Here is a 25,427-nt window from a genome sequence, read left to right as displayed (position 1 = left end):
TGGGGTGCTCCCGGTCAGCAGTGGTGAGTACCGACCGACAGTGGTCCGAGGAGGGACAAACCACAAACCGGCGACAGACAGGGTGTTGGGCGCCCAAGGCTCATCGATGCGCGAGGGCAACGAAGGCTATCCCGTCTGGTCCGAACAGACAGAAGGTCGACTGTGGCACAAGTCACAGAAAATGTTAATGGTGGTGACGGGAGGAATGTGTCACAATACACAGTGCATCGCACCCTGCTGCGTATGGGGCTGCACACAGAGGACCAACAGCATATTAGGCAGGTGGGCATAATGTTTTGGCTGACCACTCTCCATCTATCTCAGAATTCATCTTGCACTAAATGGTGAACTCTTTTTCACTGGATAGCACGCAAACAAAAGCTTTTCTCTGTACCTCAGTACACGTGACTTTTTCACCCACCCAGAGTTGTGAATTTGTGGAATTCTCTGCCACAGAGGACAGTGGAAGCCAAATCACTGGATGGATTTAAGAGAGAGTTAGATAGAGCTATCGGGGCTGGTGGAATCAAGGGATATGGGGAGAAGGCAGGCACGGGTTATTGATTGTGGACGATCAGCCATGATCTCAATGAATGGCGGTGCTGGATCAAAGGGCCAAATGGCCACCTCCTGCACCTTTTTTCTATGTTTCTATGTGACGATAATAAACTGAACTAAACTTTCAGGCTGCACGTCCGACGTCTAATGACGGACAAGCGGATAAGTTCTCGTTTGCATTTTTGGTCTCCTAATTTGAGGAAGAACATCCTTGCTATTGAGGCAGTGCAGCGTAGGTTCACGAGATTGATCCCTGAGATGGCGGGACTGTCATACGAGGAAAGATTGGGCTCATATTCACTGGAGTTTAGAAGGATGAGAGGGGATCTTATAGAGACGTGTAAAATTGTAAAAGGACTGGACAAGCTAGATGCAGGAAAAATGTTCCCAATGTTGGGGGAGTCCAGAACCAGGGGCCACAGTCTAAGAATAAAGGGGAGGCCTTTTAAAACTGAGGGGAGAAGAAACTTTTCACCCAGAGAGTTGTGAATTTGTTGAATTTTCTGCCACAGAAGGCAGTGGAGGCCAATTCACTGGATGAATTTAAAAGATAGAGCTTTAGGGGCTAGCGGAATCAAGGGATATGGGGAGAAGGCAGGCACGGGTTACTGATTGTGGACGATCAGCCAAGATCACAATGAATGGTGGTGCTGGCTCGAAGGGCCAAATGGCCTCCTCCTGCACCTATTTTCTACGTAACCTAGTAACATCGGAGGTAATCGATGTTGGCATGGACTCGTTGGGCCAAAGGGTGTGTTTCCATGCTGAGTCTTTAAACTAATCTAGTGACACCACCAACTGATCTAGCCATGGTAAATATTCTGCTTGCATGCCAATGACCTGGTCAGTGCCAGAGGCTACAACCTTGGCAAAGAGTCCAGGCCTCCTGCAAATTGCCCGGGGATATTTCACTCCGTTACAAAGGTGCGGTACAAATATACGCTGCCGTTGGAAAATACAAACAAGCCCGTGGGAGCAGCCAGTGGTGAACGGGATGCAATTACAACAAAATCGACAAAAAAGTGTTTTTTTTTTCCTTTCTTTTCTTGAGTACGATCCCAGCAGTACAACACAATGCAAAGCAAAGCAAACACAGACTCTTATTTCATCTTTTTCTTCTTCCCTAAAGAATCATGCAGCTTCGACACTTCTGGCTCAAACAGATCCATCACCATGGTCCCAGAATCATCGAAGAAGTACTCAAGGGACTTGGTAAATTCCCTCTCCCGCTCCTGGTTGGTTCGCCCATCAATGAACGTCATTCTTAAGGTGTACTGGTCATCAAACCTGGAGAACATAATTAGAAGGTTAGCACAGGGCAATCATCTTCCAGAGTCTTGCATCTGGGGGGAGGACAAATAATTTCGTAGGCAAGCTCACAAACTGCAATCTTAGAGATACAGCGCGGCAACAGGCCCTTCGGCCCACCAGGCCCGCGCTGATCAGTGATCCCCGCACACTAACACTATCCGACACCCACTAGGGACAATTTTTACATTTACCAAGCCAATTAACCTGCAAACCAGCACGTCTTTGGAGTGTGGGAGTTAACCGAAGATCTAGGAGATAACCCTCGCAGGTCACGGGGAGAACGTACAAACTCCGTACAGGCAGCGCCTGTAGTCGGGATGGAACCCGGGTACCAGGCGCTGTATTCGCTGTAAGGCAGCAACTCTACCGCTGTGCCACCGTGCCTGAAACCATTGGTCAACGACTTGCTCCCCTGACTATTACAGACAAGATTCACGGGCAACGTGAAAGGATTCAACATGTATTCTAGTTCACTTCAACCGGCTACCCCATCAAAGTAGCTGGCTGAGACACAGCTCAATAACGTGGCAATACATTCTAGACTTCCGTCTAATACTAGCGGGACACATCACAGCCTGGTTTGGAAGCAGCTCCATCCAAGACTGGAGTTTAGAAGGACGAGAGGGGATCTCAGAGAGACGTATAAAATTATAAAAGGACTGGACAAGCTAGATGCAGGAAAAATGTTCCCAATGTTGGGGGAGTCCAGAACCAGGGGCCACAGTCTAAGAATAAAGGGGAGGCCATTTAAAACTGAGATAAGAAGAAACTTTTTCACCCAGAGAGTTGTGAATCTGTGGAATTCTCTGCCACAGAGGGCAGTGGAGGCCAAGTTACTGGATGAATTTAAAAGAGAGTTAGATAGAGCTCTAGGGGCTAGTGGAATCAAGGGATATGGGGAGAAGGCAGGCACAGGTTACTGATTGTGGATGATCGGCCATGATCACATTGAATGGCAGTGCTTGCTCGAAGGGCCGAATGGCCTCCTCCTGCACCTATTTTCTATGTTTCTAAGACCAAGAAATTGCAGAGCTGTGGATGCAGCCCAAACCATCACACAAACCAACCTCATCAACTTCACCACCAATTTTCAACCTGCACCCAAATTTATTTGGACCATCTCCGACACCTCCCTCCCCTTTCTTGATGTCACAGTCCCATCACAAGAAATAGATATTGACTGACGTCTATTACAAACCCACTGACTCCCACAACTATCTCGTCTACACGACTTCCCACCCTGCCTCCTGCAAAGACTCTATCCCCAACTCCCAATTCCTCCGTCTACGTCGCATCTGTGCCCAAGATGAGGTGTTCCGTTCTAGAACATCCGAGATGTCCTCTTTCTGTAGGGAACGGGGGTTCCCCTCTCCCATCATAGATGAGGCCCTCACTCGTGTCCCCTCGGTACACCGCAGCTCCGCCCTTGCTCCCCCTCCCCCTAGTCACAACAGAGACAGAGTCCCCCTAGTCCTCACCTTCCACCCCATCAGCTGTCACAAACACATAATCCTCCAAAATTTCCGCCACCTCCAACGGGATCCCACCACTGGCCACATTTTCCCATCTCCACCCCTTTCCGCCTTCCGCAGAGACCGTTCCCTCCGCAACTCCCTGGTCAACTCATCCGTTCCCACCCAAACCACCCCCTCCCCAGGTCCCTTCCCCATCAACCGCAGAAGATGCAACACCTGTCCTTTTACCTTCCCCCCTCGACTCTGTCCAGGGACCCCGACAGTCCTTTTAGGTTAGGCAGAGGTTCACTTGCACCTGCTCCAACCTCATCTACTGTATCCATTGTTCAAGATGTGGACTGTTATACATCGGTGAGACCAAACGCAGACTGGGTGATCGTTTCACGCAACACCTTCGCTCAGCCCGCCTGAACCTACCTGATCTCCCGGTTGCTAAACATTTTAATTCTCCTTCCCATTCCCACAGTGACCTTTCTGTCCTAGGTCTCCTCCATTGTCAGAGTGAGGCTCAACACAAATTGGAGGAATATCTCATATTTTGGTTGGGCAGCTTACAGCCCAGTGGTGTGAATATTGATTTCTCTCACTTCAGGTAACCCCGGCATTCCCTCTCTCTATCCCTCCCCCACCCAAATCGCACTGGCTTCTCGTTTTCACTCTACAAACAACTTACAATGGCCTGTTGCCTTTATCATCGTCACTTTTTTGCATATCTAATCTGGTCCCATTTGCCCTCTTTTGGCCCATACTTTTCAACCTATCCATGTACCTAACCAAGTGTGTTTTTTTTAATGTTGTTATATTACCTGCCTCATCTACTTCCCCTGGCAGCTCATTCTATCTACCCATCACCCCGAGTGAAGAAGTTGCCTCTCTGGTTCTTATTACATCTTTCCCTCTCACATTAAACCTATATGCTCTAGTTCTTGATTCCTCTACTCGGGGTAAAAGATTGTGCATTCAAACTATTTACTCTCCTCATGATCTTAAACACTTCACATTAAATCACCCCTCAACGTTTGAAGGAGTCCTCTCCCTATAGCTCAGATGCTTAAGACCTAGCACCATCCTCAAATTTCCCTCTTCATTAGACAACAGACAATAGGTGTAGGAGTAGACCGTTTGGCCCTTCGATCCAGCACCGCCAGTCACTGTGATCATGGCTGATCATCCACAATCAGTACCCCGTTCCTGCCTTCTCCCCATATCCCCTGACTCCGCTATCTTTAAGAGCTCTATCTGACTCTCTCTTGAAAGCATCCAGAGAATTGGCCTCCACTGCCTTCTGAGGCAGAGAATTCCACAGATTCACAACTTTCTGGGTGAAAAGGTTTTCTTTCCGGTTGCATGGTTTGGAGAGATTAAAATTCAGTACCTCCGCAGAGACGATGACAGCTGCCAGGTATCTCCAGGATCCAATCCAGCAGGGTCTTTCTGTATAGCAATTAAAAATATGCTTCTCTCTTTGTAGGAAGTATAAAATGTGAGAATTCCCATCATAACAAAATAGGTGCAACGTTGTTAAAGAAAACAGCAGAATGTACTCCTTTTGCATGAAACACAAAGTCAGGGTACAACTGACACTCTGGAAGGCCAACGGAACATTATCCTTTACTGCTAGTAACTCGAGGTGCTCGATGTCTCGGGTCGAGACCGATGTCGGGAAGCTCCAGCCGCAGGTTTCTACCAGCCCTGACCCCCGGGTCAGATCGGCCAGTGCAGGGGAGCTGAGATTCCCCCCCCTCCCCCCCACGCCAATGCAGGAGCTTGATCGCCCTGCGCGGTGGGGCCCAAATGCCGCCGGCTACGGGAGCCAAGATCGTCCCGTCAACGGAGGCTCGAGGCCCCCGACTGCGGGAGAACAAAGAAGGGAAGAAAATTAAACTTTTTTTGCCTTCCATCACAGTGAGGAATGTAGAGGTCACGGTGGTTCATGTTAAAATCAGGCTGAAGAAGGGTCTCGACCCGAAACATCACCCATTCCTTCTCTCCTGAGATGCCTGCCTGACCTGCTGAGTTACTCCAGCATTTTGTGAATAAATACCTTCGATTTGTACCAGCATCTGCAGTTATTTTCTTACACTTCATGTTAAAATGTATTTTGTGTGTTCTGGTGCTTTTAATTGGCATGACTGTATGGCAAAATAAATTCCTCGTATGTTGCAAAACATACTTGGCTAATAAAGTATGATTATGATTAGTGACTTTACTTCACTCCCTGTTGTACTGAAGTATAATACGGTTTATCTGAATAGTGTGCAAAACTCAAGTTTTTGTATCGGTACATGACAATAATAAACCACCTCAAATCTATATGGTCACTGCCTTGTTGATATTTATAGGAACCGAGGCTGCACAATTTCCAGCCATGTTTCCCAATGTACAGCAGTGAATGGCCTGTACAAGTACTTTAGAGATACAGATCGGAAACAGGCCCTTCGGCCCACCGGGTCCGCGGCAACCAGTGATCCCCGCACATTAACACTATCCTACACACACTCAGGACAATTTTTACATTTCAGAATCAGAATCAGAATAACGTTTATTGTCATCCAAAAAAACAAGTCTTCTGGACGAAATTCCGTTACCCACAGTCCAACAATAAGAGCAATAAAAATAAGCAACAACGCACACACACAATCACAAACCAACACAAAACAAAAAAAAGAAACATCTATCACAGTGAGTCTCCTCCAGTCACCTCCTCACTGTGATGGAAGGCCAGAATGTCTTTTCTCTTCCCCTGCCGCCTTCTCCCGCGGTCAGGCAGTTGAAGTTGCCACGTTCCAGGCCGCGTGAAAGGTCCGCAGCGGGCCGACCCAAGCCCTGCGATTCGGGGCCGGTGAAGACGCTGCCGCGGCACGTCGGGGCGGTCGTGGACGCCAATTAACCTACAAACCTGTACGTCTTTGGAGTGTGGGAGAAAACCGAAGATGTCGGAGAAAACCCACGCACGTCACGGGGAGAACATGCAAACTCCGTACAGACAGCGCCCGTAGTCAGGATCGAACCCGGGTCTGCGGCGCTGCAAGGCAGCAACTCTACCGCTGCACCACAATGCCCTCTTATAGAAGGCACATAAAACAAGTACTTGTAGTGTCACATCCTAAAAATGTGGGACTCTACCAGTGCTCAAGTGACACATCGCTTCCAAATAAAAGGATATGAGAGCACACAGCCGGCAAGTACGTTCTTTGACTCTGGAAAAGGATGCATGTAGTCCCAGATCAGGGCGACTATCGCAAAGAGGCAGGAGATTGTGCAGATGAGGAGTCGACCATCAATCAACCCGTAATTCTCCTCATACTCGTACTTCTCCAGAAGAACCTAGGACAGAGGCAAAAAGCAAAATGTGAGGAATTCAAATGGAGAACAATGACACGTGACAGTAAATTAAATTAAAAAACATTTAAAGTTGGAAAATACTCAAAGTCAGGATTGTATTTAGAGACGGAACTCGAGTTAGTGTTGCAGGCAGATTACAATTTACACTTGACTGAGAAGTTCCTGAAACTGCATTCACTAGTTTTACATCGAAGGACGACACAAAATGCTGGAGTAACTCAGCGGGTCAGGCACCATCTCAGGAGAGAAGGAATGGGTGACGTTTCGGGTCGAGACCCTTCTTCAGACTGATGTCAGGGGAGGGGGCGGGACAAAGATAGAATGTCGACGGAGACAGTAAGACTAGTGGGAGAACTGGGAAGGGGGAGGGGAGAGAGAGGGAAAGCAGGGACTACCTGAAGTTAGAGAAGTCAATGTTCATACCGCTGGGGTCTTACTGTCTCCAACTACATTCTATCTTTGTCCTGCCTCCTCCCCAGACATCAGTCTGAAGAAGGGTCTCGACCCGAAACGTCACCCATTCCTTCTCTCCCGAGATGCTGCCTGACCCGCTGAGTTACTCCAGCATTTCCTGTCTACCTTCGATTTTAACCAGCATCCGCAGTTTTTTTTTCCTTCACTAGTTTACATGTTTTTTACATTTTACATTCACCATTTAGATTTTATTTTACATTTACATTTCAATTCAGCATTTAGTTTTCACTTAGCATGCTGATCAGAAGAGAAAGTTTCTATATTGTTTTTGTCTACATGGAAAAGTTAGTCTTTTCCTGGCAGAATAAAATATTCAGACCGTTCCAGACTGCGACCCATTAACAAGCAGGACTTTTACTGGCTTAGACAATAGACAATAGGTGCAGGAGGAGGCCATTCGGCCCTTCGAGCCAGCACCGCCATTCAATGTGATCATGGCTGATCATTCTCAATCAGTACCCCATTCCTGCCTTCTCCCCATACCCCCTGACTCCGCTATCCTTAAGAGCTCTATCTAGCTCTCTCTTGAAAGCATTCAAAGAATTGACCTCCGCTGCCTTCTGAGGCAGAGAATTCCACAGATTTACAACTCTCTGACTGAAAAAGTTTTTCTTCATCTCAATTCTAAATGGCCTACCCCTTATTCTTAAACTGTGGCCCCTGGTTCTGGACTCCCCCAACATTGGGAACATGTTTCCTGCCTCTAACGTGTCTAACCCCTTAATAATCTTATATGTTTCAATAAGATCCCCTCTCATCCTTCGAAATTCCAGTGTATACAAGCCTAGTCACTCCAGTCTTTCAACATATGATAGTCCCGCCATTCCGGGAATTAACCTAGTAAACCTACGCTGCACGCCCTCAATAGCAAGAAGATCCTTCCTCAAATTTGGAGACCAAAACTGCACACAGTACTCCAGGTGCGGTCTCACTAGGGTCAAGTCAAGTCAAGTCAAGTTTATTTGTCACATACACATACACGATGTGCAGTGAAATGAAAGTGGCAATGCCTGCGGATTGTGCACAAAAAAAGAATTACAGTTACAGCATATAAATTTAGTCTCCGGAGTTATAAAAGTTGACAGTCCTGATGGCCTGTGGGAAGAAACTCCGTCTCATCCTCTCCGTTTTCACAGCGTGACAGCGGAGGCGTTTGCCTGACCGTAGCATCTGGAACAGTCCGTTACTGGGGTGGCAGGGGTCCCTCATGATCTTGCTTGCTCTGGATCTGCACCTCCTGATGTATAGGTCCTGCAGGGGAACGAGTGTAGTTCCCATGGTGCGTTCTGCCGAACGCACTACTCTCTGCAGGGCCATCCTGTCCTGGGCAGAGCTGTTCCCAAACCAGACTGTAATGTTGCCGGACAGGATGCTCTCTACAGCCCCAGAGTAGAAGCAATGAAGGATCCTCAGACACACTCTGAATTTCCTCAGCTGTCTAAGGTGGTAAAGGCGCTGCTTTGCCTTACCCACCAGGCCACCAGTGGCCCTGTACAACTGCAGAAGGACCTCTTTGCTCCTATACTCAACTCCTCTTGTTATGAAGGCCAACATTCCATTGGCTTTCTTCACTGCCTGCTGTACCTGCATGCTTCCTTTCAGTGACTGATGCACTAGGGCACCCAGATCTCGTTGTACGTTGTTCTCTAAATCCCTGTAAAGCGTCTTTGAGTATATGAAAAGTGCTATATAAATGTAATGTATTATTATTATTATTATTACGTCCCCTTTTCCTAACTTGACACGATTCAGATAATAATCTGCCTTCCTATCCTTACCACCAAAGTGGATAACCTCACACTTATCCACATTAAACTGCATCTGCCATGCATACGCCCACTCACACAACCTGTCCAGAGTCAGGTGAACTGGTTAAACTGCAGGAAATTCACTTTGCCTACCTTTTTGGCAGCGTCGTCCAAGGCATTTTTCACAGCTGCACCATCCCACTTATCAATCTTAATTGGCTTGTCATCAATCTTCCACTATGAGAAAAAAAGAGGAAAAATTAAGAACACAGAAATATGTTGCATCCTCCTAACTGCTGTGCTATTATGGAGTCATGCTGCAGTTGTACAGGGCCCTGGTGAGACCACATCTGGAGCATTGTGTGCAGTTTTGGTCTCCTAATTTGAAGAAGGACATCCTTGCTATTGAGGCAGTGCAGCGAAGGGTTCACGAGGTTAATCCCTGGGATGGCGGAACTGTCATATGAGGAAAGATTGGAAAGACTAGGCTTATATTCATTGGAATTTAGAAGGATGAGAGGGGATCTTATAGAGACGTATAAAATTATAAAAGGGCTGGACAGGATAGATGCAGGAAAAATGTTCCCAATGTTGGGGGCGTCCAGAACCAGGGGCCACAGTCTAAGAATAAAGGAGAGGCCATTTAATACCGAGGTGAGAAGGAACTTTTTCACCCAGAGAGTTGTGAATTTGTAGAATTCTCTGCCACAGAAGGCAGTGGAGGCCAATTCACTGAATGAATTTAAAGGAGAGTTAGATAGAGCTCTAGGGGCTAGTGGAATCAAGGGATATGGGGAGAAGGCAGGCACGGGTTACTGATTGTGGATGATCAGCCATGATCACAATGAATGGCGGTGCTGGCTCGAAGTGCTGAATGTCCTCCTTCTGCACCTATTTTCTGTTTCTAACACAGCAATATGTCGCATCCTCTGTAACTGCTGTGCAATCATGGAGTCATACTGCACAGCAACAGGCCCTTTGGCCCACATTGTCCATGCCAACTAAGTTGGCATTCTGGCCTAGTCCTATTGCATTTGGGCCACGGCCTCCAAAGCCAATGAGACCCAAGGCAAACGTCTGCTTCAAACCCACCTTCCCATGCAATCTCCACTGATTCTCACAGGGTCGATAAATCTAGTATCCTACTAAATAGCATATACTATTTTCTAAATTGGGAGAGAATCCAGAAATCGGAGGTACAAAGAGACATGGGAGTGCTGGTGCAGGATTCCCAAAAAAGTTAACCTGCAAGTCGAATCGGTAGAAAGGCAAACGCATTTATTTCAAGAGGGGCTAGAATACAAAAACAGGGATGTAATGCTGAGGCTCTATAAGGCACTGGTCAGGCCGCATTTGGAGTATTGAGAACAATTTTAGGCACCATATCTGAGGAAGGATGTGCTGGCTCTGGAGAGGGTCCAGAGGAGGTGTATAAGAATGATCCCAGGAATGAGTGGGTTAACCTATGATGAGCGTTTGACGGCACTGGGCCTGTACTCGCTGGATTTTGGAAGAATGAGGGGGGACCTCATTGAAACGTACCAAAGTGAAAGGCTTGGATAGAGTGGACGTGGAGAGGATGTTTCCACTAGCGGGAGAGTCTAACGGTCTCTGACTAGAGGTCACAGCCTCAGAATTGAAGGACTTTCCTTTAGGAAGGAGGTGAGGAGGAATTTCTTTAGTCAGAGGGTGGTGAATCTGTGGAATTGAGATAGATTCTTGATTAGCACAGATGTTAGGGGTTATGGGGAGAAGGCAGGAGAATGGGGTTGGGAGGGAGATAGATAAGCCATGATTGAATGGCGGAGTAGACTTGATGGGCCGAATGGTTTAATTCCACTCCTTTCACACCTTATGACCTACCCCAAATGTCCTCAATGATGGAGCGATCATTGAATAATGGGGAGAATAACTCAAAAGATTCAAATCTCATCTCACTTATAACCACTTATCCCGCTCCCAAATTCCAGACTTCATTATGGAAAAACAACCTGCTCACTGTGCATCCATTCAGGGCAACATTTGTCTAATTATCAATTTATATATTTTTTAATTATCAATTTTGATTCTAAAACATTCATTTATTCCATTTTATTCATAATTTTCAACAGAAAATTTCACATCTTCACAACTCAGCACTGAAAAAAATCCTCAACCACTTGGTCAACTCACTGAACTTAAAACCTACACCCGAATCGGTGGCTCTGTGAAAATAATCCATGCTTAAATATCTTATCAAACCCTTTTGCATCTTTACCCATTTCTATTCCACATCCTGTGTAGGAAAGAACTGCAGATGCTGGTTTAAATCAAAGATACACGGTAGCGCAGCGGTAGAGTTGCTGCTTTACAGTGAATGCAGCGCCGGAGACTCAGGTTCGATCCTGACTACGGGTGCTGCACTGTAAGGAGTTTGTACGTTCTCCCCGTGACCTGCGTGGGTTTTCTCCGAGATCTTCGGTTTCCTCCCACACTCCAAAGACGTACAGGTATGTAGGTTAATTGGCTGGGTAAATGTAAAAATTGTCCCTAGTGGGTGTAGGATAGTGTTAATGTACGGGGATCGTTGGGCGGCACGGACTTGGTGGGCCGAAAAAGGCCTGTTTCCGGCTGTATATATATATGATATGATACACAAAATGCTGGGATGTAAACTACCCAAATATGAGGTGCTTGGGAAGCTTATACCCCCAACACTATGAACATTGACTTCTCTAACTTCACGTAGCCCTCTCTCTCATTCCCCTACATTCTATCTCTATACCGCCCAAGACTGAAGAAGGGTCTCCATCTGAAACGTCACCCATTCCTTCTCTCCAGAGATGCTGCCTGACCCGCTGAGTTACTCCAGCACTCTGTGAAACGTCACCCATTCCTTCTCTCCAGAGATGCTGCCTGACCTGCTGAGTTACTCCAGCACTACACTACAATAAATGGAAGTTTTTGTCGGGACCATTCAAGAACATGCCATGAATTTTAGCAGGGACCAAGTAAATCAAGGGCAAAGGCATCAGTGCGTGGTTAAGCAGACAGATTACAGAGTTTCCGACATCTCCCCCAAAATATGTTCTAGTTTTCACCAGTAACAAACAAACCATCCACTACAAAGGTAGACACACAATGCTGGAGTAACTCAGCGGGACAGGCAGCATCTCGGGAGAGAAGGAATGGATAACGTTTCGGGTCGAGACCCTTCTTCAGACTGATCCACTACTATCCACAACGATCAGCAACTATGATCTAGTTTGGTGTTTATTTTCATTGCGTTACTGACTTGCACTATTCTGGTCCAGTAGCCTAGAATTACTGGTTATTGATTTATTACATTATTGTTTATTGTATTTGAATAAGCTTATACACTACATCCACAATGTCATAGTTTCGTTGCCAGTACAAATGATAATTAAACACAATTGATCTCTTTTGAACTGTTAAGTGAATAGATTTTTTTAGATTTTAGAGATACAGCGCAGAAACAGGCCCTTCAGCCCACCGGGTCCGCGCCGCCCAGTGATCCCCGCACACTAACACTATCCTACACCCACTAGGGACAATTTTTACATTTGCCCAGCCAATTAACCTACATACCTGTACGTCTTTGGAGTGTGGGAGGAAACCGAAGATCTCGGAGAAAACCCACGCAGGTCACGGGGAGAATGTACAAACTCCGTACAGACGGCGCCCGTAGTCAGGATCGAACCTGAGTCTCCGGCGCTGCATTCGCTGTAAGGCAGCAACTCTACCGCTGCGCCACCGTAGATTTATGTGAATACCATTTATTAAATACATAATTTTAAGCACGCAAGACTTCTTTAAATAAAAACAGCCCTAAGTAATTTGAACGTTTTGAAGCAATGAAAGCATACTGAATGCCAAGGCAAGAGAAGTTAAATACACAAGCAATAAAAAAAATCTAACCTTTTACATAGGAATTGGCAGCATTGGCCAAGCCTGTGGGGGTGGGGTTTGGAGGGCTGAGGAACGGATCGCCATCAAATGTCTCCATCCTGGATGAGTTACCATGCAGGTCCCAACCCCTACCCCTGTAGAGGAGGATGGGGGTTTAAGAGTTAATGTGTACAGATTGCATGTTGCGCGTGGTGAGCCTGCTTTACTTACTTAGAAATGCTAGGTAAAGTATAACAGGTTGTTGTGCACAACTGCAAAGGGTGTTGTGACTAAAGGAGAAAGGCCCGATACCAAGTAGTACAGCAGAGAACAACAAGTCTGTTCTAGACAATAAGAACCGGTGCAGAAATGTGCAGATTGTGTGATTAGCTGGACCCGTGACCACTCGTGTATAAATATACTGCCGGGGCACAAATTCATGGAGTGGGACTGCCACGTGGAGCTGGCAAGTACGTAACCATATTCGCAGTGACTCTCCCACCCCCGCCAGCGTAATAAAGCTGTGTCTTTACTATCAGTGTCTGATGGAGTTTGTTATTTCAGAGCGCGGGCGGGCTTTAACAATCCTGCCTTTTCTCCTTCCAAAGTCAGAATCACTGATTATTAATTGCATTATTGACTATTGAGTTATAATATTACTGTATATTTATTTGTGTTGTTTCACATTAATGGTTCTGTTCAGCTGCAGCAAGTAAGAATGTTGTGAGTGACGCAGTACCACAGCTGGTAGAGACGCTGCCTCACAGTGGGGTTCCATCCCAACCTCGGGTGCTGTCTATGTGGAGTTTGCACATGGTCCATGTGACCGCGTGGGTTTCATCCGGGTGCTCCAGTTTCCTCGCGTCCCAAAACTGTGCAAGTTTGTAAGTTACCTGAAGGTAACGAAACATCACCCATTTCCCTTCTCTCCAGAGATGCCGCCTGTCCCACTGAGTTACTCCAGCACTTTGTGTCTATCTTCGATTTAAACCAGCATCTGCAGTTCCTTCTTGCACATGATTCACCCTATGTGTCTATCTCAGGTTTGTAGGTTAATTGGCCTCTGGAAATTTCCCTTACTATGTGGGGTATGAATGAGAAACTGGGGAAACAGTTAAGGGATCTAGACCAGACAGACTAGGGACTAGACTAGAGCAGACAGACTAGAGACTAGACCAGACCAGCTAGACTAGAAACTAAACACTAGACCAGACAGACTAGAGACCAGACACTGGACTAGACCAGACAGACTAGAGACTAGACCAGACAGACTATATACTAGACTAGCGCAGACAGACTAGAGACTAGACCAGACAGACTAGACTAGAGCAGACAGGCTAGACTAGAGCAGACAGACTAGAGACTAGAACAGACAGGCTAGAGACTAGACAGACTAGAGACTAGACAGGCTAGACTGGAGACTAGACCAGACTACAGACTAGACTACAGATTAGACCAGACAGACTAGAGACTAGACTAGACCAGACAGACTAGAGACTAGACTAGACCAGACAGACTAGAGACTAGACTAGACCAGACACTAGACTAGTCCAGACAGGCTAGAGACTAGACAAGAGACTAGACCAAAGACTAGAGCAGACAGACTAGAGACGAGACAAGAGACTACACTAAAGACTAGAGCAGACAGACTAGAGACGAGAGCAGACAGAGGGGCTGGGGACTTGACCAGAGGGGCTGGGGACCAGACAGATTAGACCGATCAGACTAAAGATTAGACCAGACTGGCTAGACTAGACTAGAGTTTAGACCACACAGGCTGGAGACTGGACTAGACCAGACGGGCTTGGGACTAGACCAGAGGGGCTGGGGACTAGACCAGAGGGGCTGGGGACTAGACCAGAGGGGCTGGGGACTAGACCAGAGGGGCTGGGGACTAGACCAGAGGGGCTGGGGACTAGACCAGAGGGGCTGGGGACTAGACCAGAGGGGCTGGGGACTAGACCAGAGGGGCTGGAGACTAGACCAGACGGGCTAAAGACTAGACCAGACGGGCTAAAGACTAGACCATATAGACTAGAGACTAGTCCAGACAGGCTAGAGACTCCCACACACCTCCCCTCCACCAGGTCACTTCATTTATTTATACTAGAATTAGAGCAAACAAAAATAGCTACCCAGTCACTTTCTCCATGGACTATCCGAGAGTGGAACATCCTTCCCGACACCACCAGATGTGCACCAACGTTGTCACTCTTCACGTCACAGCTCGACAACTTGGACATGGATCATCTCACCAAACTTGCCCACATAAAAAATCTAAATGACCCTTTATGCAACCAGTACCCACACGAGCGAAACCTGCACGAGATAGCCCAGCTGTTGGCGGTTGTGCAGTAGAAAGCAGAAACAGAAATACTAGTGGAAAACGCAGCATGGATCAGGGATCAGGTCAATAGACAATAGGTGCAGGAATAGACCATTCGGCCCTTCGAGCCAACACCGCCATTCAATGTGATTATGGCCGATCATTCACAATCAGTAACCCGTTCCTGCCTTCGCCCCATATCCCCTGACTCCGCATTCATTAAGAGCTCTATCTAGCTCTCTCTTGAATGCATCCAGTGAATTGGCCTCCACTGCCTTCTGAGGCAGAGAATTCCACAGATTTACAACTCTCTGAGTGAAAAAGGTTTTTCTCATCACCGTTCTAAATGGCCGACCCCGTATTCATAAACTGTGTGGCCCCTGGTTCTGGACTCCCCCCAACATCGGGAACATGTTTCCTGCCTCTAACGTGTCCAACCCCTTAATAATCTTATACGTTTCGATAAGATCCCCTCTCATCCTTCTAAATTCCAGTGTATACAAAAACCTAGCCCAGTCGCTCCATTGTTCTTTCAACATACGGCAGTCCCGCCATCCCTGCTGGAATTAACCTGGGCTGCACTCCCTCCACTGCAAGGATGGCCTTCCTCAAATTTGGAGACCAAATCTGCACACAGACATCTGCACACAGACATCTGCACATCTCCAGGTGTAGACAGTAGACAATAGGTGCAGGAGGAGGCCATTCGGCCCTACGAGCATGTACGCACCGCCATTCAATGACTGTGATCATGGCTGATCATTCTCAATCGGTACCCCGTTCCTGCCTTCTCCCCAGGCTAGACACTAGACGGAGTAGAGGCCCGGCCGGGCATGCGGCAATAAGAGGACTTACTTTGGACAGGAAACCGTTCTTGGTCGCCCTCGACGCCATTGTTGTGTGAGTGTGTGGGGGAGGGGGAGGGGGGGACTGAGGCGCGGGCGCGCGCGCTGCAGGCCGGCCAATGGGCGGCCGCCCCGTCCCCGCCACGTCACAGAGCCCGCGGTCGGAAGTGCGCTTGCGCGTGCGCGCTCGTTTTAAAACTCCGCCTCCCAGAAGGGCCTTGCGCGCGCGCGCCGGTGAACGTCGACGGGCGCCCGCCGCGGAGCCTTCTGGGTATTGTAGTCCGGTAGGGCATGGGAGAAGCCTCACACACACACACACGAAGGTATTTATTCACAAAAAGCTGGAGTCACTCAGCGGGGCAGGCAGCATCTCGGGAGAGAAGGAATGGGCGACGTTTCGGGTCGAGACCCTCCTTCAGACACACAAACACACACACACCACCCAGAGTCCACCGCGCTCCCTCCCTCCCGGCGGCCATCGCCGGCGGTTGCCATAGTTACCGACCCAAGCAGCGGGCGGCGCTGTGATGGCGACAGTTCCAATACAGGCAACATTCAACCCGTAACGCAGCAGGCGGCAGGAGGTTTAGGTGTAACATCCCGTCTGTCAGACAGAACAGGTAAAGGAGGGGGGCGGGGGGGGGAGAGAGGTTGCGATGCACGCACGGTTTGGATGCCAGGTGTGGGCACCTGGTGAAGGGGGTACAGTGGCGTGTGTGTACCTGGTTGGGGGGGCAGTGGAGGTGTGGGCACCTGATGAAGAGGATACATCAGTGGAGTGTGTATACCTGGTGAATGGGGGGCAGTGGAGGTGTGGGCACCTGGTGAAGGGGGGCAGTAAAGGTGTGGGGGCACCTGGTGAAGGGAGAGGGGCAGTAAAGATAAGGGGGCACCTGGTGGAGGAAGGACAGTGGAGTGTGTGTATCTAATTAAGGGGGGACGTAAAGGTGAGGGCTCCTGGTGAAGGGGGGGGGCAGTGAAGGTGTGGGCACCTGGTGAAGGGGGGACAGGGAAGGTGTGGGCACCTGGAGAATGGGGATAGTGATGATGTGCACCTGGTGAAGAGACAACAGTGAAGTTGTGGGTACCTAGCGAAGAAGGGAAAATGAAGATATGTGCACTGGGTGACGGTGGGGGGCAGTGAAGGGGGTACAGTGGAGTGTGTGTGCCTGGTTAAGGTGGGGCAGTAAAGGTATAGGCACCTGGTGAAGGGCGGGTGAGTAAAGATGAGGGCACCAGGTGAAGGGGTACAGTGGAGTGTGTACCTGGTTAAGGGGGGGACAGTGAAGGTGTGGGCACCTGGTGAAGGAGGGGCAGTATAGGTGTGGGCACATGGTGAAGGGGAGGGGCAGTAAAGGTATGGGCACCTGGTGAAGGGAGGACAGTGGAGTGTGTACACCTGGTTAAGGGGGGGACAGAGGCGGTGTGGGCACCTGGTGAAGGGGGGCAGTAAAGGTGTGGGGGCCTGGTGAAGGGGGGGGGACTGTGGAGGTGTGGGCACCTGGTGAAGGCAGGGGCAGTAAAGGTATGGGGGCACCTGGTGAAGGGAGGACAGTGGAGTGCGTGTATCTAGTTAAGGGGGGCAGTAAAGGTGAGGGCACCTGGTGAAGGGGGGAGGAGTAAAGGTGAGGGTACCTGATGAAGGAGGTTAGGAGGAGGGGGAGTTCAACGAGATCTGGGTGTCCTAGTGCATCAGTCAATGAAAGGAAGCATGCAGGTACAGCAGGCAGTGAAGAAAGCCAATGGAATGTTGGCCTTCATAACAAGAGGAGTTGAGTATAGGAGCAAAGAGGTCCTTCTACAGTTGTACCGGGCCCTGGTGAGACCGCACCTGGAGTACTGTGTGCAGTTTTAGTCTCCAAATTTGAGGAAGGATATTCTTGCTATGGAGGGCGTGCAGCGTAGGTTCACTAGGTTAATTCCCGGAATGGCGGGACTGTCGTATGTTGAAAGGCTGGAGCGATTGGGCTTGTATACACTGGAATTTAGAAGGATGAGGGGGGATCTTATTGAAACATATAAGATAATTAGGGGATTGGACACATTAGAGGCAGGAAACATGTTCCCAATGTTGGGGGAGTCCAGAACAAGGAGCCACAGTTTAAGAATAAGGGGTAGGCCATTTAGAACGGAGATGAGGAAGAACTTTTTCAGTCAGAGAGTGGTGAAGGTGTGGAATTCTCTGCCTCAGAAGTGGAGGCCAGTTCGTTGGATGCTTTCAACAGAGAGCTGGATAGAGCTCTTAAGGATAGCGGAGTGAGGGGGTATGGGGAGAAGGCAGGAACGGGGTACTGATTGAGAGTGATCAGCCATGATCGCATTGAATGGCGGTGCTGGCTCGAAGGGCTGAATGGCCTACTCCTGCACCTATTGTCTATTGTCTATTGAAGGGGGGACTAAAGTTGAGGGCACCTGGTGAAGGGGGGGCAGTGAAGGTGTGGGCACCTGGTGAAGGGGAGGCAGTGAAGGTGGGGGCACCTGGTGAAGGTGGGGGCACCTGGTGAAGGGGGGGCAGTGAAGGTGAGGGCACCTGGTGAAGGGGGGCAGTGAAGGTGGGGGCACCTGGTGAAGGGGGGGGCAGTGAAGGTGAGGGCACCTGGTGAAGGGGGGCAGTGAAGGTGTGGGCATCTGGTGAAGGGGGGGACAGAGAAGGTGTGGGCACCTGGAGAATGGGGATAGTGATGATGTGCACCTGCTGAAGGGAGAACAGTGAAGTTGTGGGTACCTTACGAAGTAGGGATAATGAAGGGGGTACAGTAGAGTGTGTGTACCTGGTTAAGGGGGGGGCAGTAAAGGTGTGGGCACCTGGTGAAGGGGTACAGTGGAGTGTGTGTACCTGGTTAAGGGGGGGGCAGTGAAGGTGTGGGCACCTGGTGAAGGAGGAGAGGGGCAGTAAAGGTGTGGGCACCTGGCGAAGGGAGCAGTGAAGGTGTGGGCCCCTGGTGATGGGGGGCAGTGAAGGTGTGGGCAGCTGGTGATAGGGGGCAGTAAAGGTGTGGGCTCTTAAGGATAGCGGAGTGAGGGGGTATGGGGAGAAGGCAGGAACGGGGTACTGATTGAGAGTGATCAGCCATGATCGCATTGAATGGCGGTGCTGGCTCGAAGGGCTGAATGGCCTACTCCTGCACCTATTGTCTATTGTCTATTGAAGGGGGCACCTGGTGAAGGGGGCAGTGAAGATGTGGGCACCTGGTGATGGGGGGCAGTGAAGGTGAGGGCACCTGGTGATGGGGGGCAGTGAAGGTGTGGGCACCTGGTTAAGGGGGGAGGGGCAGTAAAGGTGTGGGCACCTGGTGAACAGGAGGGCAATAAAGGTGTGGGCACCTGGTGAAGGGGGCGAGTAAAGACATGGGCACCTGGTGAAGGGGGCAAGTAAAGGTGAGGGCACCTGGTGAAGGGGGTACAGTCAAGTCTGTGTACCTGATGAACGGAGGGCACTAAAGGTGTGGGCAATGGTGATGGGGGGAGGGGCAGTAAAGGTGTGGGCACCTGGTGAACGTGGCCAGTAAAGGTGTGGGCACCTGGTGAAGGGGGTACAGTCAAGTCTATGCACCTGGTGAAGGGGGGTGAGTAAAGTTGCAGGCACCTAGTGAACGGGGGGCAGTAAAGGCGTGGGCACCTGGTGAAGGGGGAGGGGCAGTGAAGGTGTGCTCACCTGGAGAATGGGGGATAGTGATGCTGTGCACCTGGTGAAGGGAGAACAGTGAAGTTGTGGGCACCTGGCGAAGAAGGGATAATGAAGATGTGGACAATGAAGGTGTGTGCACCTTAAAAATAGAAAATAGGTGCAGGTGGAGGCCATTCGGCCCTTCGAGCCAGCATCGCCATTCATTGTGATCATGGCTGATCATCCACAATCAGTAACCCATGCCTGCCTTCTCCCCACATCCCTTGATTCCGCTAGTCCCTAGAGCTCTATCTAACTCTCTTTTAAATTCATCCAGTGAATTGGCCTCCACTGCCTTCTGTGGCAGAGAATTCCACAAATTCACAACCCTCTGGGTGAAAAAGTTTCTTCTCATCTCAGTTTTAAATGGCCTCCCCTTTATTCTAAGACTGCGACCCCTGGTTCTGGACTCCTCCAACACTGGGAACATTTTTCCTGCATCTAGCTTGTCTAGTTCTTTTATAATTTTATACGCCTATATAACATCCCCTCTCATCCTTCTGAACTGCAGTGAATACAAGCCCAGTCTTTCCAATCTTTCCTCATATGACAGTCCCTCCGTCCCAGGGATTAACCTCGTGAACCTACGCTGCACTGCCTCAATAGCAAGGACCTCCTTCCTCAAACTAGGAGACCAAAACTGCACACAATACTCCAGATGTGGTCTCACCAGGGCCCAACACAACTGTAGAAGGATTTCTTTGCTCCTGTACTCAAATCCTCTCGTTATGAAGGCCAACATGCCATTAGCTTTCTTCACTGCCTGCTGTACCTGCACGCTTACTTTCAGTGACTGGTGTACAAGGACACCAAGGTCTCGTTACACTTCCCCTTAACCTAATCTGACATCATTGAGATAATAATCTGCCTCCTTATTTTTGCCGCCAAAGTGGATAACCTCACATTTATCTACATTATACTGCATCTGCCACGCATCCGCCCACTCACTCAACCTGTCCCAGTCACCCTGCAACCTCCTAACATCCTCCGCAGTTCACACTGCCACCCAGCTTTGTGTCATCTGCAAACTTGCTAGTGTTACTTCTAATTCCATCATCCAAATCATTAATATATATTGTAAATAGTTGCGGCCCCAGCACCGAGCCTTGCAGCACTCCACTCGCCACTGCCTGCCATTCTGAAAAGGACTCGTTTATTTCCACTCTTTGCTTCCTGTCTGCCAACCAATTCTCTATCCATGTCAATACCCTTCCCCCAATACCATGTGCTCTAATTTTACTCACCAATCTCCCATGCGGGACCTTATCAAAGGCTTTCTGAAAGTCTAGATACACCACATCCACTGGCTCTCCTTCATCCATTTTACTTGTCACATCCTCAAAAATCCCAGAAGATTAGTCAAGCAGGATTTCCCCTTCATAAATCCATGCTGACTTGGACCAATCCTTTTACCGCTATCCAAATGCGCCGTTATTACCTCTTTAATCATTGACTCCAGCATCTTCCCCACCACCGATGTCAGGCTAACTGGTCTTGATTCCTTGATTTCAGGTCTTGACCCGAAATGTCATCCATTCCTTTTCTTCCGAGATGCTGCCTGACCCGCTGAGTTATTCCAGCATTTTGTGTCTGCCTTTGGTTCTTGATTCCCCTACTCTGGGTAAAAGACTCCATGCATTCACCCTATCTATTCTGCTCATGATTTTATACACCTCTGTGACATCACCCCCAGGCCTCCTGCGCTCCAATGAATAAATTCCTAGCCTGCCGACCCTCTCCCGACAGGTCAGAATCTCGAGTCCTGGCAACAAGCTGGTAAATCTTCCCTGCACTTTTTCCAACTTCATGACATCTGTCCTGGAGCAGGGTGGCCAAAACTGACCACAATACACCAAACCCAGCCTTACCAACGTCTTGTGCAACCGTAACATAATGTTCTAACTTCTATACTCAATTGGCATTTTCTCCAAGGATGCTGCCTGATCTGCTGAGTTACTCTAGCATTTTGTGTCTTTCTATACTCAATTCCCTGACAGATGAAAGCCCACTTGTCAAAAGTTTTCGTCGCCACCCTATCTACCCACGTGGCCACTTTCAGGGAATTATGTGCTTGTATTCCTTATTTTTCAGTTCAGTTTAGTTTATTTACACATGTACCGAGGTACAGTGAAAAGCTTTTGTTGCATGCTAACCAGTCAGCAGAAAGATAATACATGATTACAATGATCCTGGATGTTGTGCTGTTATGCTGCAGCAAGTAAGAATTTCATTGTTCTATCTGGGCCCTCTGACAATAAAACATTCTTGACTCTTGATCCTAAATAAATCCTAGATCCCTCTGCCTTCCAACACCCCAGAGCTCTGCACGGTGTGCTTTTGTGTTCCATTTCATTAAAAAATTCTTAGAACAGTGCTTTCAAGAGAGAGTTAGATAGAGTTCTTAAAGATAGCGGAGTCAAGGGATATGGGGAGAAGGCGGGAACGGGGTACTGATTGTGGATGATCAGCCATGATCACAGTGAATGGCGGTGCTGGCTCGAGGGCCGAAAGGCCTACTCCTGCACCTGTTGTCTATTGTCTAACAGCCTCATGTTCAACCTTGACATGCTAGACATGATATTGTACAAGGAGCAGGGGTTAATTAATTATTTAACAGTTTTACAGTTTCATGGATAAGAAGGAATTTATTTCCCTCAGTGCAGGAACAAAACTAGGAGGCAGAAACATTAGTCATGGTGGGTTTGGAGGGACATGGTGGAATGGGTTTTTTTCCATCCAAAATGTAGTGGCAGTCCAGAGTTTTCTGCCTAAAATGGGTGGTGAACGCCGAAACCTTTACCACATTTAACATACCTGTATGAGCAAATAGATTTAGAACATAGAACATTATAACACAAGTACAAGCCCTTCACCCCACAATGCCTGTGCTGAAGATGATGCCAAGATCAACTCTTATTTGCCTGCATATAATCTGTATCCCTCTGTTCTCTGCATATTTGCCTGCGTATTATAATCTATATCCCTCTGTTCTCTGCATGTCCAAGTCTCTTAAACGGCATTATCATATCTGCCTCCACCACTAACCTCACCAGTACGTTCCAAACACTCACCATTCCCTGTATAATAGACAATAGACAATAGGTGCAGGAGTAGGCCATTCGGCCCTTCGAGCCAGCACCGCCATTCAATGTGATCATGGCTGATCATTCTCAATCAGTACCCTGTTCCTGCCTTCTCCCCATACCCCCTGACTCTGCTATCCTTAAGAGCTCTATCTAGCTCTCTCGAATGCATTCAGAGAATTGGCCTCCACTGCCGTCTGAGGCAGAGAATTCCACAGATTTACAACTCTCTGACTGAAAAAGTTTTTCCTCATCTCCATTCTAAATGGCCTACCCCTTATTCTTAAACTGTGGCCCCTGGTTCTGGACTCCCCCAACATTGGGAACATGTTTCCTGCCTCTAACGTGTCCAACCCCTTAATAATCTTATACGTTTCGATAAGATCCCCTCTCATCCTTCTAAATTCCAGTGTATACAAGCCTAGTCGCGCCAGTCTTTCAACATATGACAGTCCCACCATTCCGGGAATTAACCTAGTAAACGTCTTTAAACCATGCCACTTTCACCTTAAAGGTTGCGCCCTGTGATAGAGTCATAGAGTGATACAGTGTGGAAATGGACCCTTCGGCCCAACTTGCCCACACCGGCCAACATGTCCCTGCGCTTGGTACCTGTCCCATCCATGTACCTGTCTAACTGTTTCTTGAACGATGGGATAGTCCCAGCCTCAACTACTGTACCTCCTCTGGCAGCTTGTTCCATGCACCCACCAGCCTCTGTGTGGTATTTGTTATTTCCTTCCTGGGGAAAAGGTTTTGACTGTCTACTCGATCTATGCCTCTCATATACCTCCATCAGGTCTCCCCCTCTACCTCCCCTCAACATCCAGCAAAAATAACCCAAGTCTGTCCAACCTCTCTCTGTAGTTAATACCCCCGAATCTAGGCATCATTTTGGTGAACCTCTTCTGCACCCTCTCCAAAGCCTCCACATCCTTCCTGTAATGGGGGCGACCAGAACTGCATGTAATACTCCAGATGCAGCCTGACCAAAGTTCTATAAAGCTGCATTGTGACTTCCTGACTTATATTTATTGCAATACATGGCTGCAGATGAATGCAGCAAAATAATATTTATGTCAACAACTCTTTGGCGTTGGTACGACAGGCCAATGGATCTCTTTCTATAGTATAGATTTATACGAGTCTGTTTTGCTATCGCTATACAACTACAGGATCTTGGATATGAAATAACGCAAAGATCATCATTCTGATTGAGAATATTTATATCGTTTTCAATGACCTGGTTGCAAGTTCTGCTATTCTTGAGGCGTGAAACCAAATGTAATCTCCCTGGGGTCGGGGAATCAAGAACTAGGGGACGTCGGTTTAAGGTGAGGGGCAACTATTTTACACAGAGGGTAGTGGGTGTATGGAACAAGCTGCCAGAGGAAGTGGCTGTTGCAGGTATTATAACAACATTTAAAAAACAATATTTGGGCAGGTGCATGGATAGGAAAGGTTATGAGCCAAATGTGGGCAAATGGAACTAGCATAGATGGGACGTAGAAACATAGAAAATAGGTGCAGGGGTAGGCCATTCGGCCCTTCGAGCCTGCACCGCCATTCAATATGATCATGGCTGATCATCCAACTCTCTGTGTGAAAAAGAAAATTTCTCATCTCGGCCCTAAAAGACTTCCCCCTTATCCTTAAACTGTGACCCCTTGTTCTGGACTTCCCCAACATCGGGAACAATCTTCCTGCATCTAGCCTGTCCAACCCCTTAAAAATTTTGTAAGTTTCTATAAGATCCCCCTTCAATCTTCTAAATTCCAGCGAGTACAAGCCGAGTCTATCCAGTCTTTCTTCATATCTTCCTTCAGATGTCATATGGACATCTTGGGTCGGCATGGGGGAGTTGGGCCGAAGGGTTTATTTCTGTGCTGCATGAGACAAGATGTCACAATGGCATTATATCGAGTGACAATTTAGTCGACCCATTTGGAAGACAAAATGATCTTGTTTTTGATCTCAAACCAGACCGGCCGACACGGTTAGCTCAGATAAATACTCACTACCTTGTAGAGATAGACATAAATCTTTTCACCCAATTTGGCAACTTCACCCAGAACGGTTTCAATCATATCCTTCTCCCTGTAGACTGGGTTTTGTGTTTCAGATTTCCTGCAGTGATACAAGGTGCTCAGATGCTTGGTGATATCTTTCTCCCCACATCGGGCACAGCTCAGGTAGACTTCACACACCATACAGTAAAAGTTCTGCACACACTCCGGGACGGGTTGAATACATGGGTATTTGGCGGCCCATTCATTCTTAAATTCGTGGCAGGTCTTCTTGTTGCGCTGGTGCCTCATCTTCTCGTAACTCCTCTGAGAGGGAAGTGCTGCAGGAGGGGCAGGAGCCGAAGTGTTTTAAACATGTGGGATTCTCGCTCGCCTTGCACATCCAGGCTCTGCAAACTTTCAATTTTCAAAACCGTTGTGCTGGTTGAAATATTCAAGCAGAAAAAAAAATCTCATAACTAATCTGGACAGATAACCCTCAGTGACACAGACATCACAATAACATGCTGTGACAGAGCAAGATGGCGGTCACCTTTATAACCAGGTTGAACTATTGACCCATTTCATAATCATCATGATCCTAATCATACTTTATCAGCCAAGTATGTTTTGCAACATAAGAGGAATTTCATTTCTCTCTTTTCCAAGCATTATTCTGTTTTCTTTCCTTGACAGCACAA

General features: G+C 48.2%; 3 protein-coding genes across 4 annotated transcripts in view; 1 reads left to right on the top strand and 2 right to left on the bottom strand.

Annotated features, from left to right (window-relative positions):
- LOC144595021 (E3 ubiquitin ligase Rnf121) overlaps positions 1-25,427 on the bottom strand; it is a 239,684-nt gene that overhangs the window by 85,798 nt on the left and 128,459 nt on the right. The window lies entirely within an intron of this gene.
- Positions 419-25,038, bottom strand: spcs2 (signal peptidase complex subunit 2). Of its 2 annotated transcripts, none has more exons than XM_078401940.1 (5): positions 24,739-25,038; positions 9,065-9,148; positions 6,511-6,671; positions 4,720-4,854; positions 419-1,845 (listed from the first exon to the last, which is right to left on the bottom strand). In XM_078401940.1, the coding sequence occupies exons 1-5, from the start codon at positions 25,036-25,038 to the stop codon at positions 1,659-1,661; spliced, it is 867 nt and encodes a 288-aa protein (XP_078258066.1). In that variant the 3' UTR covers positions 419-1,658. The 2 variants fall into 2 exon arrangements, with proteins under 2 accessions (XP_078258066.1, XP_078258067.1); XM_078401941.1 differs by lacking the exon at positions 24,739-25,038 and adding an exon at positions 15,981-16,105 and having other exon boundaries at positions 4,720-4,855; positions 6,512-6,671.
- The window catches only part of LOC144595410 (X-ray radiation resistance-associated protein 1-like), a 28,661-nt gene continuing 19,695 nt past the window's right edge, over positions 16,462-25,427 (top strand). Inside the window, exon 1 of the mRNA XM_078402912.1 lies at positions 16,462-16,590. The gene's annotated coding sequence lies outside the window, so the exon portion shown is untranslated. The remainder of the gene's footprint in view (positions 16,591-25,427) is intronic.

Source organism: Rhinoraja longicauda, chromosome 7 (assembly GCF_053455715.1).
Source record: "Rhinoraja longicauda isolate Sanriku21f chromosome 7, sRhiLon1.1, whole genome shotgun sequence".
Lineage (NCBI taxonomy): Eukaryota > Metazoa > Chordata > Chondrichthyes > Rajiformes > Arhynchobatidae > Rhinoraja > Rhinoraja longicauda.
This window is presented reverse-complemented; position numbering and strand designations above follow the sequence as displayed.